Source organism: Conger conger, chromosome 1, assembly GCF_963514075.1.
Source record: "Conger conger chromosome 1, fConCon1.1, whole genome shotgun sequence".
In the NCBI taxonomy this organism is placed as follows: Eukaryota; Metazoa; Chordata; class Actinopteri; order Anguilliformes; family Congridae; genus Conger; species Conger conger.
In genome coordinates, this window is record NC_083760.1 from 80,326,527 (window position 1) to 80,345,339 (window position 18,813).

At 43.3% G+C, this 18,813-nt stretch overlaps 1 protein-coding gene across 1 annotated transcript; it reads left to right on the forward strand.

Moving 5' to 3' along the window:
• The first annotated feature begins 221 nt into the window (after positions 1-221).
• LOC133139390 (C-X-C chemokine receptor type 3-like) lies at positions 222-3,518 on the forward strand. Its single transcript, XM_061258904.1, has 3 exons — positions 222-324; positions 1,478-1,831; positions 2,187-3,518. Exons 1-3 carry the CDS (start codon positions 322-324, stop codon positions 2,970-2,972), a joined length of 1,143 nt encoding a protein of 380 aa, XP_061114888.1. The 5' UTR covers positions 222-321; the 3' UTR covers positions 2,973-3,518.
• The last annotated feature ends 15,295 nt before the right edge of the window (positions 3,519-18,813 follow it).

The window sequence follows — 18,813 nt, forward strand, 5'->3', positions numbered from 1 at the left end:
CAGCCCCGTGGGAGTGGAGACTGACGCCTGGCTGCTGTAGCGTGTGTCGCTGACCAGTCCGTGAGTTCCTGCAATAGCTCGCTGTCATCTGACCGGCACAGTTTCAGGCATAAGGCGCCATGAAGCAACTTCCTCAATACACAGTATATCGCTCTCTCACAATCCGCTACGCTTTACTTTCTCTTCGGGTCCTTCTGCTTGCATTCTGTTTACATTCTGCCGACCTCACCACACGAGATCACTTTTCATTCACACGGGAACAGCAAATGCGTTTTTTTGTGACCAGAATTTATTACTACTGAGCCCTGCATTGTGGTTTGTATGGTAAGTTGTTGTTTTAATTACTCTACTGTTTGTTTTTTAACATTTTTAACTTCATCCGGTGGCTGTTGCTTGAGGAACTGTTTAATCAATTCAATCGCTAATTCTCTCCCTGTCATGCACACACACACACACACACACACACACACACACACACTCTCTCACACATTGTCATAGCAGTGGCACTACAGGAATGACAAGACTCTTACTGCATCTCCCTGTTTTCTAAAACTGATAGCTCCAGTTTTAAGAATCTGCAGTCTGAAGTAATTGTTTGAAGTTCTCTTCAAACAGTACAAACAATGTGACCTGCTCGATCAAAATCAGTCGTGCTGACCCCAAAACTGAGTTCTTTAAAATATTAGAACGAGGAGAGTGTGCGCTTTCTCACGATGCCAAAGTTATCTCTCCTCTCCAGATATCAAGATAATTATGTCTCGTTGCATTTTGAGTGAAACAAACCATGTCTTCAATGTTTCGAGTTACGTAAACTCCGCGGCTATATATATATATATATATATATATATATATATATATATATATATATATATGCGTTCGTGGCTACATGTTAATGTATTTGCTTTCATGGTCTGTCTGTCTTAATGTCAAGATGACATTTTATGTGTATTTGTTTTTGTATTTTATATATATATATATATATATATATATATATATATATATATATATATATATATATATATATATACACACACACATAAAATGTAATCTTGACAGTAAGACAAACAGACCATGCAAGCAAATACATTAACATGTAGCCACGAACGCAGTTGATGTGTTTGTGACTGGTGAACGGCGATAAGCTGGCTCGCCTCCAAACATAACTCTGGCGTTACTTTCACTTTAATATCTTGCGTTTAAAAGGTTAAACACTATATTTTTACTCTTTGAAGAAAATGTTTCTTTCAACTAAAGTCCACTCACCGACTTCCTGTCATGACATCGTCACCTCATGACGACTCAGAGAATTCCGTGATGATATCATCACCTCAGGACCACTCACAGAATTTCTGTCATGACATCGTTACCTCATGACCACTCACATAATTTCTGTCATGACATCGTCACCACATGACCACTCAGAAGTCTTTTTGTCATAACAAATTCACCTCTTTACTGTTCTCCAAATTTTTCACAGGCACCCATAGAAGTAGACTTGGATGGTCTGTTCCTCCACAACAGTACATTTGATTATGGAGACTATCAATACAAGTCAGAGGACCTTTCATCCTGCGGTCCCCTGCAGTTTCAGGCAGTGTTCATCCCGGTTCTGTACTCCCTGGCGCTGGTGCTCGGCCTGCTGGGAAACGGGCTGGTTCTGGGAGTTCTGTTCCAGCTGCGGCGGACCTGGAGCGTGACCGACACCTTCATCCTGCACCTGGCCGTGGCCGACACCCTGCTGCTGCTCACTCTGCCCTTCTGGGCCGTGGAGGCCACGCAGGGCTGGATCTTTGGCACCGAGCTGTGCAAGCTGATGGGGGCCATCTTCAAGGTAAGGGGGCACCTCTCTGCGTCTGCCTTCGGCTTGAGTTTGGGCTTTCTTCATGTTGGCTTCAGGTACGTGCTGAAACCTGGAGGACCAGTCCACGCAGCATCAGGTTACCCAAACCAGTGGCAAACACTCATGGAAACCCATCATAGGACATTTCAGTTTCAGTTACCATGCAAAATATTTTGCTGTTTTGTTATAATGGACAAATAAAAATTATTCAGGTGTTCCTCTTAAAGTATACAGCAGATGGCCTCAAAAGCTAGAGGTCTGATTACTGTGTATAATGAGACAAGTAGGGCCATTTTACATAAGCCATTCTGGCACTCAGTACTTCTGTCTTCCTCCCTTTTCACAGATAAACTTCTACAGTGGGATCTTCCTGCTGGCCTGCATCAGTCTGGATCGCTACCTGTCCATCGTACACGCCGTTCAAATGTACTCCCGCCGTAAGCCCTGGGCAGTGCAGGCCAGCTGTCTGTGCGTCTGGCTCTTCTGCCTCCTGCTCTCCATCCCCGACTGGGTCTTTCTGAAGTCCATAAGCGATCCAAAAACAGGGGGAAGATTAGCCTGCACCCATAACTTTGACACTGGAGCTCAGGACTGGCGCTTGGCCTCCCGGCTGCTCTACCACGTCGTCGGCTTCCTCCTGCCCTCTGCGGTCATGGTCTACTGCTACTCCTGCATCCTGCTGAGGCTGCGGGGTGGCTCCCAGGGGCCCCAGAAGCAGAAGGCCATCAGGGTGATCTCAGCGCTGGTGGTTGTCTTCTTCATCAGCTGGACCCCGTACAACATCGCCCTGTTAGCGGACACCGTCCGATCAAGCTCAACGAGCAAGGCGGGCGTCGTGTGCGAGAGCAGGGGAGCAGCCCTCGACGTCTCTCTGGTGGTCACTGCTGCCCTAGGCCGCCTGCAGAGCTGTCTGAAGCCCGCGCTCTACGCCTGCCTGTGCGTCAACTTCAGACACCACCTGCTGGACAAGCTGAGACGCCGATCTGGGGCAGCTGCTGACAAGGAGCTGGCTCTTTGGGATGAGCCAGCGGCGCCTTCCCCTGGACAATCTGATATTGATGGCAGCGCGTGCCCCGTAAAAACAGTGGTGCAGAACTTTAAGTTGGTTGAGCGAGTAGAGGACCAGTCATGATACATTTGTTAGCTCATTCCAGAAACAATTTTGCATCGAACGGACGTATTTCAGGTGAAGATGGAGCAGTACTCCAAAGAATTTCCTCTGGCTGTGTGGGTCTGCATTCAATCAATCTATCAACCAATCAATATTAATTTGGGCCCTGAATTGCCCGTTGTGATACTAAGCTACTGTACAGTATACTATAGGTTATTATCTTATCTTGCTTAGATAGAAAGGTTTGGAAGCTGGATTTATAACTCAGAGACTACAGATTTGATTCCCAGGAGGAACACTGCTATTGTATCCTTAAACAAGGCACTTTTTTACTTGGTATACCAAGATCTGGTTGTTCATACTGCATCATATTCTTTAATTAAGTTTTTTGTATACAAAATGTAACTATTTAACACACATGTGTATTATAATTTATGTAAGTAATATATTAATCCACGTTATTATATGCTTGAAGTATGTGTATTTGGATTTTGTTAAAATAATTCCTCTATCAAAAGCTGCTCTACTGAATTTTGTTTACTTTCATTAAAAGTGAGTTATTTTTTACTTTGGACTTAACCCATTGGCACACATTCATAACTAGATAGCTCAGGCTAATGTTATTAATACAGTTTTTTACAATCACTTTGACCCTAATCGCACATGCTTGTGCTCGATTTTCAAAACCTGAGACACAACACTCAAAACGGTAAGCACTTGTAGCACAGCCCGCTCTCCTGTTCAAAACATGTATTGTGCATTCACATCTTTGAAGAAATCTTGCCCTTCCAAACTCATTGGTTCAAATTCCTCATTGCTCATGAAATACTATAGGAACATTTGTTTAGATTGCCCACACACAGGATACCTATAGCTTCAATGCTTAGTTGTTTTTACAATACTTTACTGTAGCATGAAAAAATACTTGATATATGTTTCAATATGGTCTTTTTGTGGTTCTAAATAAAGGGAATAGTGGAAGAAAAAAATCTGAATACTGTAAAAAATATATACAGTACTGTGCAGAAGCCTTAGGCACCTTAGGCGTTTATTATGTATATGTTTATTTTTTGTGTGTGTTAGTATAGAAGAAAATATTTGAGATTCCCAAATATTCATTTTCCAAAGGATTTAATTTTACAGAGACATTTTTGTATTTCATTCAAAAAAGTAATGTATTACTGTAAGCAATTGACTACTTTTCACATAAAAACTTGATCAAGGCTCTCTGAGATCAGAAACAAGGAGCCAACCAAAGTCTACAGAAGAACTGTGAAAAGTTCTCCAACATGCTTGGAACAACCTCCCTGCTGATCGTCTTATAGAACTGCAGGACAGCATTGGCCATCTCAGAGAAGTGATGCAGTTTCAACGCCGAAGGGTGGTCACAATGTTATGTAAAATGTATAGTACGTTTATTTAAGACCTTTCATTGCATTCTTTTTGAAAGAATCTTATCTGTTCAGAATGTTATACAGGTGCCTAAGACTTTCGCACAGTACTGTATAATTATAGTGGAACAGTTTATTTATTTATTTATTTATGTGTTTTACAATGGCAAGCATTTTTTGAAACTTTTTTTAACTTTTCACAGCGCAAGTACACTGTATGTGAACCAAACTGAAAGATTTTTTAATCGCTTTTACAAAAAAAATCAGGCTGAACCACCAGGAACTATACATTTCTACAGTCCAATTGGAAATCACTAACTGAAAATAGTGCATCGACTGTAATGTCAGTGGTTGCTAGTGTTATTTAGATCATTGTTCTATGACAAAAAATTCTAGTGCTGGTGCTTTTCCTTTGAGACATGTTCGCAGTGGTTTGGTAGTTTTGATCCATTTTGTGAATTAAATGAACTGACAAGCTGCATGTTGGTGCAGAGAGTTGTATGAAGAGTTTTGAAAAAGTGAATTTTCAGCAATTGTAAAACACAGTAATCATAGCAACAAAATTGTAGGTACAAAGTGGGACAAAATCCTGAACTGCAGTGAAATACACTGTCCTCTACTAGGACAGCCCCCCACCTCTAAGACAAGAAACAAGGCCACCTCTCTGAAGAAGTACTTGTCGTCTGCCATTCGATTGACCACCTCCACCTCCTCTTCCTCCTCCTCTCACTGCTTGATCTCTGTTCTAACATGGATCATCTGACTGCTCCATGTTGTCGCTATGTTGTTGCAGGTGGATACATATCCTTACTCTTGCTTATGTAAAATCAATCATCAATCATTTGACCACCAGCAGTAAGTAGGTCAGAATCATATGAACCATATGCATCATATCCAAACAGAACACAGGGAAGCGGCCACTTATGAAATAAAGTAGCGAGTCCATGGGATCATTTAGGCCTACTTATTTTTCGAGAGCAAAAATATCATAGCAAAATATCATTGTATCCAAGCAATTGAAAAAAATGTTTTGAAAAATGCATTTTGATTATCAGTTTTGAGTTTTGTGTCTACAGTTTTGAAAAATGACCACGAGTTTCTGAAATTAGTGTCAAAGTCATTGTAAAAAACTGTAACATTAGGGAGGACATATTGTTTAAAATATTATGTGTGTGCAGACAGTCCACCCTCCTTATGTATTAATGAACTGTTTAAACAGTAGGAAATCAGAGAGGGTTGCAGACAGAAATGTGATTACACAAGAAGTGGCATGCCATGGAACTGATCTCCAGTTCAACACAGCTTGTATGGTGATGTTATGTCTCCTGAGGTTGTGTGTATGCATATTACCTTATTATTCTTAAACATATATAAGATTACTTTCATTTGGGACTATTGCACATTTTGCATATGGCACATGCAACCTGTGACTATAGTACTGAAGGATTTTTAATAAAAGTTTTTTTTATGGTTTTGTGATTATAAAACCTAGTAACATATTGTTGCTATACACGCTGCTTTGGATTTACTTGAAAAATATTTTCTTGCTTTTGACCATGAAACCCAGAATGCCCCTATACCAACTATAGTAAAGCCAGCAGATCATCAGAAACTTCCTTGTCATGAATGTCCTTTAATATCACACACATACCTAAGTGTCTGGTCTAAATAAAAACATGCACTAAAACTGAGCTAGGCTCAAAGAACCCCAGAAGGGAGATTATCATTTTACTATATGTCTGTCTTTTACATTTTTACATTGACATGATCATATGTGTATTTCATATTTCCTCCAGTATGACATTATCTTTCGCCCTTGTGTTAGTCATGGGTTAGTTTGTCATCACACCTACATCATCAGGCAATGCCCTTTCAGCAGTGTGAACTGAGCACACAGTGAAAGATTCATATTGTGCATCAATGACTTGGCTTCAATAGGCTGGTGTATTGCTGAGAGATGGACAGTGGTGCTTTGTTCATTTGAGAGGTTCAGTTGTGGGAGGCAGAGTGAGGGAATGGGGAGGGAGAAATGAGTGCAGGAAGAAACTGTTATCTACTGGGCTATCGTCCGGACGTTTCCCTGTTTAAAATGAGCAGTATTCACAGATATACAGCAGCTATAAGCACTTCCATTCAGTCATGACTGACTGAACATGCTATGTTCAGTCAGTCATGCAAATACAGTACACATCTGAAATTCAGCTTGTGTCTTGGAGCTATGAAGCTATTTTCGTTTTGTGCAATATGTTTTTCTCTTCCTTTTTTTTTCAACCAAAACTCAAAGAACAGGAAATTGAAGTACATGGTAAGCACAGGAAATGTACTGTTCCGCAAGTACTACTCTGTAAGGGTATTGCAAAAATGTTCACAAGTCATTAAATGCAAGTCCAAGTCAAGTCTCAAACAACAGTATGGCTATAGAAATTCAACACGATTCCTATGCTAATTGAAGATATAGAAACCAGAAGTGTAGAAAACATTTGTATATGACATATGTGTGTGACAGCTGAAGAAGCAGTATTATCAGGGGCACACAAAAAGATAGTGGTTATTTCATTTATTTATTCATAAATCAATGAACTACCAGGCCTGAGCCAACATTTTGGCAAAGCCTTTCTCAAGATGGCTGGATCAAGGCTTGGCAAAACCTCAGGTCTGGTGAGGTAGATAATTGATAGATCAACAAATAAGATATAATATTATTCTTCAATCTTTTAAGAAATCTGGGTGACTCGTGACATAATGTAAGCATTACCATGGGCTGTAATATAAGATGATGAAGAAACAAATAAACAATAACAAAATAGGGGCCAGTTACATGAACACAGATTAAACTTAATCCTGGACTAAATTTTTGTATGGATAATCTCTAAATAAATTTAGTGTAGGACTAGTCTTAATCTGTATCTGCCTCAAGAATAATAATTATAATTTCATTTGTTGAAATTTGAATCGAGGGCGGCACGGATGGTGCAGTGGGTAGCACTGCCGCCTCACAGCAAGGAGGTCCTGGGTTCGAATCCCCTTCGGCCGGGGCCTCTCTGTGTGGAGTTTGCATGTTCTCCCCGTGTCTGCGTGGGTTTCCTCCGGGTACTCCGGTTTCCTCCCACAGTCCAAGAAATGCAGGTTAGTGTAAGCCAGTCATAAGTAACAGTTGGTCTCATGCGCTGGTCAGCTTGCTGACTTCCCCCTCCTGGAGCATACATTGTTAGCCCCCACCGTTGGCACACATGTCTGTGGGGGAGAGCTAGAGAAGGATTCTTAGAGGCACCTTCCTTTCTCACATTCCAGAACAGGAATATTGGAGATGGTATAAAGATGTTTCATGATAATCCCAGGTCAGAATATAGTGATGTTTGGTGTTATTCTGATTGGTTCAGTGTGACTGGTGTAATGGTCTAGTTTTTGTAACAGTCTACCTTTGATAGCATAACCATTCAGGAGCCGAGGGGAAACTGGGCAAAAGTTGTCTCTGTAGAAGCCATGCGTTTTAGCCCCCTGCCTGGTGGGCCTGGCTGTAAATTATAGATGGGTGACTCACTTTTAGGGTCAAGAACGAAGGCCTGGATTTCGGAGATAAGGAGAAGAAACCAAACAGTCTGGGATGTCCCCTTTCCTTTCATTCACCCAAATCAGGTTTATCCCAAAGGTATATTACCATGAGAGGCACAAAGACATATTTACAGCATAATGCAGTTATCATGAAAACTCCCAACTACAGCATTCATAGATATGATGGGGCGGCCTGTAGCATAGTGGTTAAAGTCAGGAAGGGCTGCCATTTGTGAGGGGCCTGAGAGCTGGGGTTTCAATGTTGTTTAGACTACCTGTTGGGGAGTTAAGATGTATGAGTGGTCCAAGGCCAGTTGGGTCATGGGAAAAGAATCCTCTCGAACATTGGTGACCTCCCTGTGACCCCATACCTGGTCACTTCCAAGGGGGAAGACTCCGGACAATGCCACAGTGCCCTCATTTGGGCACTGCTGTCATTACACCGGTGACTGCTCTCTTAGATTAAATATTCAAAACTGCTATTAAGATAGTAAATAGACCCGGTAACACCTTGAAAACATTGCCCATGTGATCCTTGTATTATTGCATTAAGTCTTATGTAATGGTAACAGGAGTTGCATGTAAAATGGATAATCAGGAGGGAAGTTTCATGATAACTGCAACATAATAAAACATAAGGGTAATCTGTTTGGTATGGATGTGATCTGATACATTTCATACCAAATGGAATTTAATAAACTATAGTTTCAGTATCCCAAGGGAAAACCTACACGTCCTCTCCTGGTAATCATCTCATTTTCCCTACTCAACAACCCCCAAGGGTGGGGGTCTAAATTCCAGATTTGACCACCCCTCCAGGTTGATTTATGGCACTGCCGCCTGGTTCCAAACGTATGATTTGGCATAAAAGCAAGGGAGACAGACCAATCTGGGAAGATCGTATTGGACTTCCCACACAACATGTCTTGTGTATGCATGTATGTATGCATGTATGTATGTGTAGCAGTGGAAGATCGTATTCGACTTCCCACACAGCATATTGTACGTGTATGTAAGTATCAGGAAGATCGTATTCGACTTTCCATACGGCATATTCTATACTCTGTGTTTGTGTGTAGTCCAAGCAGGCTAGGTATGATTATTTACTCTATCTCTATTCTTAATTTGTGTATTTTATACTTGATTGTGATATTCTAAAGCTAATAACCTACCTGTCTGCGAATAAACTATTTTGTTTGGAACTTGCGTGATCTCCATGACTCTAATTCATCTTGTACCTTTTCAGCCTAAGTTACAACTGAATACTCAGGGGGAAATGGTGGCCGAAGACCGACCGATCGGCGGGGCGGTACACCTGTGGTAGTTCTAAGCTGGGAGGCCAGCAATTTCTGTCCCTTAAAGGGTCGGGCGACGCACGGCTCTTGTAATCTGGTGCGAAGGGCACCCATGGGCGTTACAACGTTGGTTCCTGCCAAATTAGCTCTAAGGAGCCCAGACAATGCTACGCCGACCTGGGCTCGCAAATATCATGGCAGGTTTGCATGTATTGTGTTGACTGGACCCGCAGCCTCTGAGTTCTCCACCGAACTGAGATTTCAGCAGTAATCCCGGGAGCATCTATTGAGTAATGGTGGCGCAGGTACAAGTCGAATGTAATCACTCCGAGGTCCGCGTAAGTTGCAAACCCAAATTTCTAAATTATATTTTAAATGGAGTCAGATAAACGAGTAAAACTATAGTAACCACTAAGCGTACAATACGGCCCCGTTTGAGAACGGAGAATATTAAGAATTGTACTGATCCGTTTCTGGCCAGCTATAAGCGGGATATGGGGCAGGTCAATCCATATCTGACCCATGGCAACGGACCCAGTATATTCTTAAACATAATTGTGCTCTGTTCTTGTACGGAGGATAATAATTAACCCAACTAATGTTCTCCCAGCAACGCCAGAAGGACAAGCACGCAAAACCCCCTTCGGCCCCCGCTAAATTCCGTCATTGGGTTAGCTGTGGGGTTTTACATTAGGCTGATTGGAGAGTCTAAATTGCCCATAGGTATGAGTGTGTGAGTGAATGGTGTGTGTGCCCTGCAATGGATTGGCGACCTGTCCAGGGTGTATTCCTGCCTTTCGCCCAATGTATGCTGGGATAGGCTCCAGCCCCCCTGCGACCCTATTCAGGATAAGCGGGTTAAGATAATGGATGGATGGATGGATGGATGGAAATTTGAATCGTTGCAGTAGGCCTTCGTTTATTAATATACTCATACTTTCTAAATGAAAGGTAACTCTTAAGCACTAGTTTAATCGTTCAAAAAAATAAAATGAGGCTAAATATTGTTTATGCAAGAAATCGGAAGCTAGGATTTTGGGAGTGCATCTATATTATGGATACTATATTATATCTATATAAAGGAAAAGAAAGCCTAGAATCCTAAGAACAATTGCACAATTGTACAATTGCATAGTAAAATGATAAATCCTTTTAAACTTGCATGGGACTACAGTACATGCAAAACCCGGATTTTACGGTATCTTTGAATGTTAACGTCAATTCGAAACAAGCTCTCTCGAAAATATAGTTCATATTTGTATGACACTGGAATACCAAACAATGTCCACGCAACTAATACATAACGTCACCTAACAAAACATTCAAAATCACTTGCTGTCCTGCTTGCATATCGATCTTAAAGACCAAACTGAAAGGTTTTAAAAATAGTGTAACCCTTGATCTGGCTCCAGATCAAAATCGACTGCTACCAACAATCTGGATGAGTACACAGAGGCGGTGACTTCCTACATCAGCTTCTGTGAGGACAGCTGTGTACCATCACGCACCAGGGTGGGTTACAACAATGACAAACCTTGGTTCACAGCAAAACTCAGACAGTTTTTCAGACAGTCAGAGAAGGAAGAGGCATTTAGGAGTGGGGGCAGAGTCATGTTTAAAGTGGCCAAGTACAAGTTTAGCAAGGAGGTGTGAGACGCTAAACGACTGTACTCAGAGAAGCTGCAACACCAGTTCTCAGCCAATGACTCTGCTTCTGTCTGGAAAGGGTTCAGACAGATCACCAACTACAAAACAAAAACCCCCCACTCCATGAACAATTCACGCCTGGCCAACGACCTGAACGAGTTCTACTGTCGCTTTGAAGGTCAATGGGACAGTCCTGACACAATCCCCCATGACACCAGCCACCAGCTCCTGCTCCAGCCCCCCTCCTCCCCCACCTCCTCTATCACTGCAGGGCCTGGGCCACTCCACAGCTACTCACCTCAGCGACACCTCTGTCCTTACTGGAAAGAGATGTCAACAGGATCTTCAAGAGGCAGAACCCCCGCAAAGCAGTTGGGCCAGACTCTGTCTCTCCATCCACCCTGAAGCACTGTGCTGATCAGCTGTCTCCGGTGTTCACAGACATTTTTAATACCTCACTGGAGACTTGCCATGTACCAGATTGCTTCAAGACCTCCACCATCATCCCAGTCCCCAAAAAGCCAAGGATCACAGGACTGAATGATTACAGACCCATCGCCCTGACCTCTGTGGTGATGAAGTCTTTTGAGCGCCTTATGCTGTCCCACCTCAAATCCATCACAGACCCCCCCGGACCCCCTGCAGTTTGCCTACAGAGCCAACAGGTCTGTAGATGATGCAGTAAACATGGCTCCCCACTTCATCCTACAGCACCTGGACTCTGCAGGAACCTACGCCAGGATCCTGTTTGTGGATTTCAGCTCTGCCTTCAACACAATAATGTCAACTATGCTACAGGACAAGCTCTCCCAGCTGAACGTACAACTTTGTTGTACGTCGCTCTGGATAAGAGCGTCTGCCAAATGCCAATAATGTAATGTAATGTAATGTAATGAACGTGCCTGATTCGACCTGCAGGTGGATCACAGACTTCCTGTCTGACAGGAGGCAGCACGTGAAGCTGGGAAAACATGTCCCGGACCGTCAGCACCAGTTCCCCCCAAGGCTGCGTTCTTTCCCCTCTGCTCTTCTCCCTGTACACCAACAGCTGCACTTCCAGTCACCAGTCTGTCAAGCTCCTGAAGTTTGCGGACAACACCACCCTTATTGGACACCACCCTTTTTGGACTCATCTCTGGTGGGGATGAGTCCGTCTACAGGTGGGAGATTGACCATCTGGTGACCTGGTGCAGTCAGAACAACTTGGAGCTCAACGCTATGAAGACAGTGGACATGGTTGTAGACTATATGTGCCAGAACTGTGAGTTAGATTAGTCAGATATAGTAGGACATTGTTGTTGGGTGGGGGGTTGCATTCCACTGTCCTTTGTCGTAGATATTATTGACTGCAAATGGGGGGTAAAGGCGAGCGTTCTGCAGTTGTTTGTGATGGGGACTGTTGATGGTCTCCGGGGTTCCCTGCTGACAATAACGGGGGTACCATCAATTGTGCTTGGGGGGCAACACACTCTTAGTTTGGTTCTTATTTGTCAAAAATTAAATGTGACAACTTACCCAGTGATGGCGCTGGTTGTCACAAATGCAAACCTTCTACTGAACTGTATCCCTATACTGAAATAAGATATGAAGATGTGATTCACTCAAAATATGTTCCTGAGACTTCATTCTTTCATTTGGTATGACATATTACATTGTGCTCCATAGTGCCAAAGAAATGTAAGAGAGTGAAAAGTGTGACAATATGGCCCACTCTCCCCCACTCAGAAATGCCAACAAGATGTGGCCCGTGGTCTTCGGGGGAAATAAAGGTGTCCATATTTACAGTACGAACAAATGAAAGTAAAAAAGCAAAGTAAAACTAAACAAAAGACTTGTCAACAGAAAAAAAAACATTAAGAAATGTAACAAGAGGGTTGCAGGCATACAATAAAATATATACATACACACACACACACACACACACACACACAAAAGGGTTTTATATACGGTATAAAGAATTCTAAGACAGCCTAATACTGAAATATAAGGTGCAATTTCCAAGCTCTGGAAGAATCGGCTCTATTTCTTTTTTCTTTTTTTTTGATGTTATTATGTTTTTGACCACATGTGGGCGCAAGAGGATGCTAGATGACAGGAACAGACTTGACTTGTAATACTCAACTTCCCTTTAGTCATTCAGATTCAATCAATACGTAAACCCTAAATTAGCCGGGCTGAGGAAAGGAAAGCATGGTTGTGAATCCTTGTATGGAGGAGACTTTTGGGGTACATTTGCCATATGCCATTTTTTATTTATTGTAATTAGTTATTTTTGTTTATTGTGGTAACAATACTTTAAATGTCTAGTCACCCATATTTCTGTTGTTGCCACCTCTTTCATCCTGTCACAATGACATCACTATAAATGCTTGGCATTTATATAGCAACTTTATCCAAAGCACTGTACAATTGATGTTTCTCATTCACCCATTTATATTCACGCTAACAATAACGGCAATTGGCTGCCATGCAAGGCACCGACCAGCTTGTCAGGAGCAATTTGGGGTTAGATGTCCTGCTCAGGAACACTTTGACACAAACAAACTGGCAAACCCTCCAACTGCCACACAACTGCTCTTACCTCCTGAGCTAATGTCACTGTAATCAATCAATGGATGAAAGGAGGCTAGGACCATTCTGCAAGATCAAAGCATTGCCTATTTCTATAATATTGGGATTAAACTGAGTTGATTTCAAGCAATTTTACCAATAAGCAATGAGCTAATTCAACAAATGACAGCAAAAGACCACAGGCCCTAGAAACGACAACAGCAGCAGCAAGAAAAAGATTCAATCAATGTTAGGGCTAGGCAAAATGCTAGAGTGTTCAGTGGCAATAACTGTACAGTACATATTGAAAATAGCCACCTGGCTTACCTGAGACCATTGATGGCATGCATGTTATGTGTGGTGTATTTGTGTTAAGAGCCAATGAGGATATGGTATACTGTTTTATTATTGAGTTTCTAGGAAGGTTGTATTATTCCCTCTTGTGATTGGTTGACTAGAGTGTGATGAAAACTTAATGTCAGTGGTGATATGAATGCCGGACGAGAGACATGTAAATGGTAATAAAGTAGTTACAATAAAGTCCAGTTGAGTAATAAGTAAACTTGGTTTGGAGTCATCGGATATATTGAACCTGCAAACAATAGACAGAACAAATGGCGACGAGGATGTGATCGTTTTTTGGGTTAAATTCCTAAAATGAATCGATAACCAACCGGGCTAGCTAGCTAGTTGAAGCAGCAGCTAAAGGAGAGCTGGCTAACACCACGTGTCGACAACGACGATACCAGCATGGCGGTGTTCAGCACGGAGTCCGGCTTATGCTTTGATGAAGCTATCGAGAGCTTCGAGGCATATGAGGAACAGTTTATACAGTTTTTGGAGGCCAATGAAATAGAAAATGACCGAAAGAGAGCGGTTTTTCTGGCAGTCGTGGGTCCAAAAACGTTTGCCTTGCTAAAAGACCTGCTAGCACCAAATAAACCGGGTGAGGCTACACTAAATGAGCTGATGAAAGCACTACGTGACTTTTATGCTCCAAAACGAAATGTGCTCAGTGAGAGATATATTTTTTGTACCAGAAAACAACTAGTAGGAGAGTCGTTGGCCGAATATATTGCCACTCTAAAAGGACTGGCGGCTACATGTGAGTTTGGGGCTACGCTAGAGGAGCAACTACGGGACCAACTCGTTTATGGTGTTGCTAATAAGGATCTAAGAGAAAAGTTTTTGAGTGCAGCATATGGCGACCCATTAACATGGGCAAAGATATTGGACATTGTCAACAAATTTGAGTGCACTTCCCGGAGTATGTTGAAGTTCCAGCAACCACAGGCCCAAATGAGGACAGATCAGGTGACGGCGAGATCAGAGGCGCAGCGACTGGGGCCATCAAGAGGCAAACAACAGCAGAGGACGTCGGACCACCAGAGGGGGGAGCCAAAGCCCTGCTATCGCTGTTTGGGGACCGGGCATACGCCACAGACATGCCGGTACAAGGAGTTCCAGTGCAGAGGCTGCCAGCGGATGGGCCATCTGGAGCGGGCTTGCAGAATGAAACAACCAGCTGGGGGGGGACACGCCACCAGTGGAAAGCAACGCTTCCAAACAGCACACTCTACACGGGAGAAGGGGACGCGCTGCCTTGCAACAGAGCATGAAGAAAAAAAACGGCTGCAGTCTACAGCGACTAGCGAACAGCCACCACAGTCAGGGGAGCAGAAACGGTCAGAAAAAGACTTTGGACTGTTCTCTATATCGAGGGATGATTGTGAGTATGTAAAACCATACAATGTAATGGTCAGAGTAAATGGGAAAAAGCTAAAGATGGAAGTAGACAGCGGGGCAGCTATGTCTATTATATCAAAAAAGGTGTATCTAAAAAGGTTAAAAAGGTTTAAATTATGTCCATCCAAAGTAATATTGAAGGATTACTAGTATCCAGGTGCTAGGTGAAATGGAAGTAAAAGTCAAATGTCGGGACCAAGTCCTAAAGTCAGTGTTACTGGTGTCAGAAGGGGGGGGTCCTACTCTTATGGGAAGAAATTGGATCCGGTACCTAACACTGGATTGGTCAAAAATAAACCATGTGTCATGTCCAGTAGAGCAGCTTTGTGAAAAGTATGCTGAGGTGTTCAGTGACAAGTTGGGCCTGGTAAAAGGGGTCCGAGCAAACGTCCGGGTAGCAGAGAATGCCGTGCCAAAGTTTTGTAAGGCTAGATCTGTGCCTGGTAGAGCTGGAAGAGCAGGGGGTTATAACACCAATAGACTATAGTGAGTGGGCATCCCCTATAGTATGTCTGCCCAAGAAAACAGGAAAAGTCAGAATATGTGGGGATTACAAAGTGGGTGTTAACGAGTGGGTAGATGTGGATCAGTATCCTCTGCCAAAGACACAGGACCTGTTTGCAACACTAGCAGGAGGCAAACGGTTCACTAAACTGGATCTTACACAGGCCTACCAGCAGGTAGAGATAGAGCCAGAGTCAAAAAAGTATCTCACCATAAATACACAGAAAGGCCTGTACCAGGTGAACAGGTTGCCTTATGGAGTGTCCAGTGCGCCAGCTATTTTTCAGCGTACCATGGACCAGGTCCTACAGGGTCTTCAGGGCACCGTGTGTTTTTTGGATGACATACTCATCAGTGGACAAGACACAGAGGAACACTTGCGTAATGTAGAAGCAGTGCTGCAGAGACTACATGAGAGAGGGTTAAAAGTGAACAGAGAGAAGTGTGCATTTTTCCAGTCCAGTGTCACTTACCTAGGTCACAGGATAGATGAGGAAGGCATACCTCCAGTGCAGGACAAGACAGAGGCTATAGAAAAGGCGCCGGTGCCAAAGAATGTAACGGAACTGAGGGCATACTTAGCTTTGCTGACCTACTATGGAAAATTCATTGAGAACCTCTCCACACTCATCAAACCTATGACAGAACTCCTGCAGAAGGAAAGACAGTGGGTATGGACAGAACAGTGTCAAGAGGCGTTTGAAAGAACAAAGTCTCAGCTGTCTTCGTCCACAGTGTTAGTACACTATGACTCACAGCTGCCAGTCATCCTGGCGTGTGACGCGTCTCCTTATGGGGTGGGGGCGGTCATTTCACATCTCATGCCTGACGGTAGTGAGAGGCCCATAGCATATGCTTCCCGCACGCTCACAAAAACAGAGGGCAACTATGCGCAAATTGAAAAGGAGGCGCTGGGACTCATTTTTGGGGTAATGAAGTTCCATGATTACCTTTACGGTCGCAATTTCCTACTTGTCACAGACCATAAGCCTCTGGTGAAGATATTAGGGCCCAAGACAGGGGTACCAGCACTAGCAGCAGCGAGACTACAGCAGTGGTCTTTGATACTAGCGGCTTACCAGTACGACATAAGGTACAAATCTGCCCAGCAGCATGGCAATGCAGATGCCTTATCTAGGCTCCCTCTACAAGTGAAAGGCCCAGAAAGTAGCCTGGATTACAGGGTGTCATTCATTGAGGTCATGCCCGTCACAGCTAAGGATATAGCTAGAGAGACAGCCAGTGATCAGATCCTAGAAAAAGTGAAGCACTTCATCCTTACAGGGTGGCCTAACCATGTCACAGACACAGATCTCAAGCCGTACTGGGTTAGGAGGGACGAGCTCACAGTAGAAGCCGACTGTGTTTTGTGGGGTCTGCGAGCTGTTATCCCAGCTCCATTGCGCAGCAAACTGCTGACAGAGCTGCACGAAAACCACTGGGGGATGGTTAAAATGAAAGCACTGGCAAGAAGTCATTTTTGGTGGCCTAAGTTAGACTCAGAGATAGAAGACCTGGTAAAGGGTTGCCAGGTGTGTCAGTCTAATAAAGCTATGCCACCTACCGCACCTGTGCATCCTTGGAAATGGCCGGAGAGACCCTGGCAGCGCATCCACATCGACTTCGCACAAAAAGGGAAGAACAACTTCCTGGTGGTCACTGATGCATATTCACGCTGGCCAGAGGTAAAGTGTATGGCAAGCACTACAGCCACAGCTACTGTTGAAGCAGTCAGGGGGATGTTTGCAGCCTACGGGCTGGTGGAGGAGCTAGTGTCTGACAACGGACCGCAGCTGGTCTCAAAAGAGTTTGAGATTTTCTTAGAACAGAATGGGGTGAAACACATCAAGTCAGCTCCATACCATCCAGCTTCAAATGGGGCAGCAGAGAGACTAGTGCAAAATCTAAAGCAGTCTCTAGGGAAACAAAAAGGTTTGGGGAGGTCTTTACAGCATGAGGTGGACAATTTCCTGTTTGTGTATAGGAACACACCTCATGCAACAACAGGTAAAACTCCTGCAGAGTTGTTTCTAAAACGACAAGTGCGCACAAGGTGGTCACTAGTGAAGCCCAGCTTCTCAACAGATATGCAAGAGAGACAGGAGGGTAAAGTGAACAAGGGTACAGTGAAGCGCCTGCGCTCCTTTCGGGTAGGACAAGCAGTGCTTGTTAGAGATTACCGGGGAGGAGAGAGGGAGAAATGGGTACCAGGGAAAGTAATAAAGGTACTGAGCTCTGTAACTTACCTTGTGAAAACAAATGAGAATGTGTGTAAGAAACATGTGAACCAGATGATGGAAAATCACACAATGGACAGTACACAGCCTGAGATGTCAGAGTGGGACATTTCAGAATGGGACTTGGACATTGAGCAGGGGAAAAACATGCAACCGGAGCAACATGGACTTGAGACTGAAAACACAGAGATCAGAGTGAGGCCCGAGAGACAAAGAAGGCCTCCAGCCCGATATGTTCTGTAATGGGTTAAATCCTGTAAACCTTAAAACGGTACACAAAGAAAAGAGAGCACTTATGTGGTGGTTATGAAGTTAAGTTGTAACCAGATTTATTTTGTTCATTTTGAAGTAAGTGAAAATAAGAGATGTTGACTTATTGTGAAAAATGACTTTCAAGTTACCGGGGAGGAGTGTGGTGTATTTGTGTTAAGAGCCAATGAGGATATGGTATACTGTTTTATTATTGAGTTTCTAGGAAGGTTGTATTATTCCCTCTTGTGATTGGTTGACTAGAGTGTGATGAAAACTTAATGTCAGTGGTGATACGAATGCCGGACGAGAGACATGTAAATGGTAATAAAGTAGTTACAATAAAGTCAAGTTGAGTAATAAGTAAACTTGGTTTGGAGTCATCGGATATATTGAACCTGCAAACAATAGACAGAACATTATGATCATTATGAAATGACATATTTTGGGGTTCTTATACCAAGATCCATGGCAAGTGCAAGATTCTGAAGCTTTTTGGCAAATTCTAACATTTTGGTGATCTTGAGTTATTCATAGGCTCAAAAAGTAAATGTGTGATGATACATTATTTTGAAAAGTCCTTAACCAATAAGTTGTGGGGCCAGACTGTGAAAAGCTGCTCCCCATAAACACAGCAGCAGATGAGCTGCAGGATGTAGCTGCCACAGGGTGGTGACATGCGTGGTTTCTC

Bases quoted from the DNA above. Each gene is read 5' to 3' on its own strand.
- LOC133139390 (XM_061258904.1), top strand. The intron at 1,832-2,186 runs GTAAGGGGGCAC...CCCTTTTCACAG, and splicing joins TGATGGGGGCCATCTTCAAG to ATAAACTTCTACAGTGGGAT.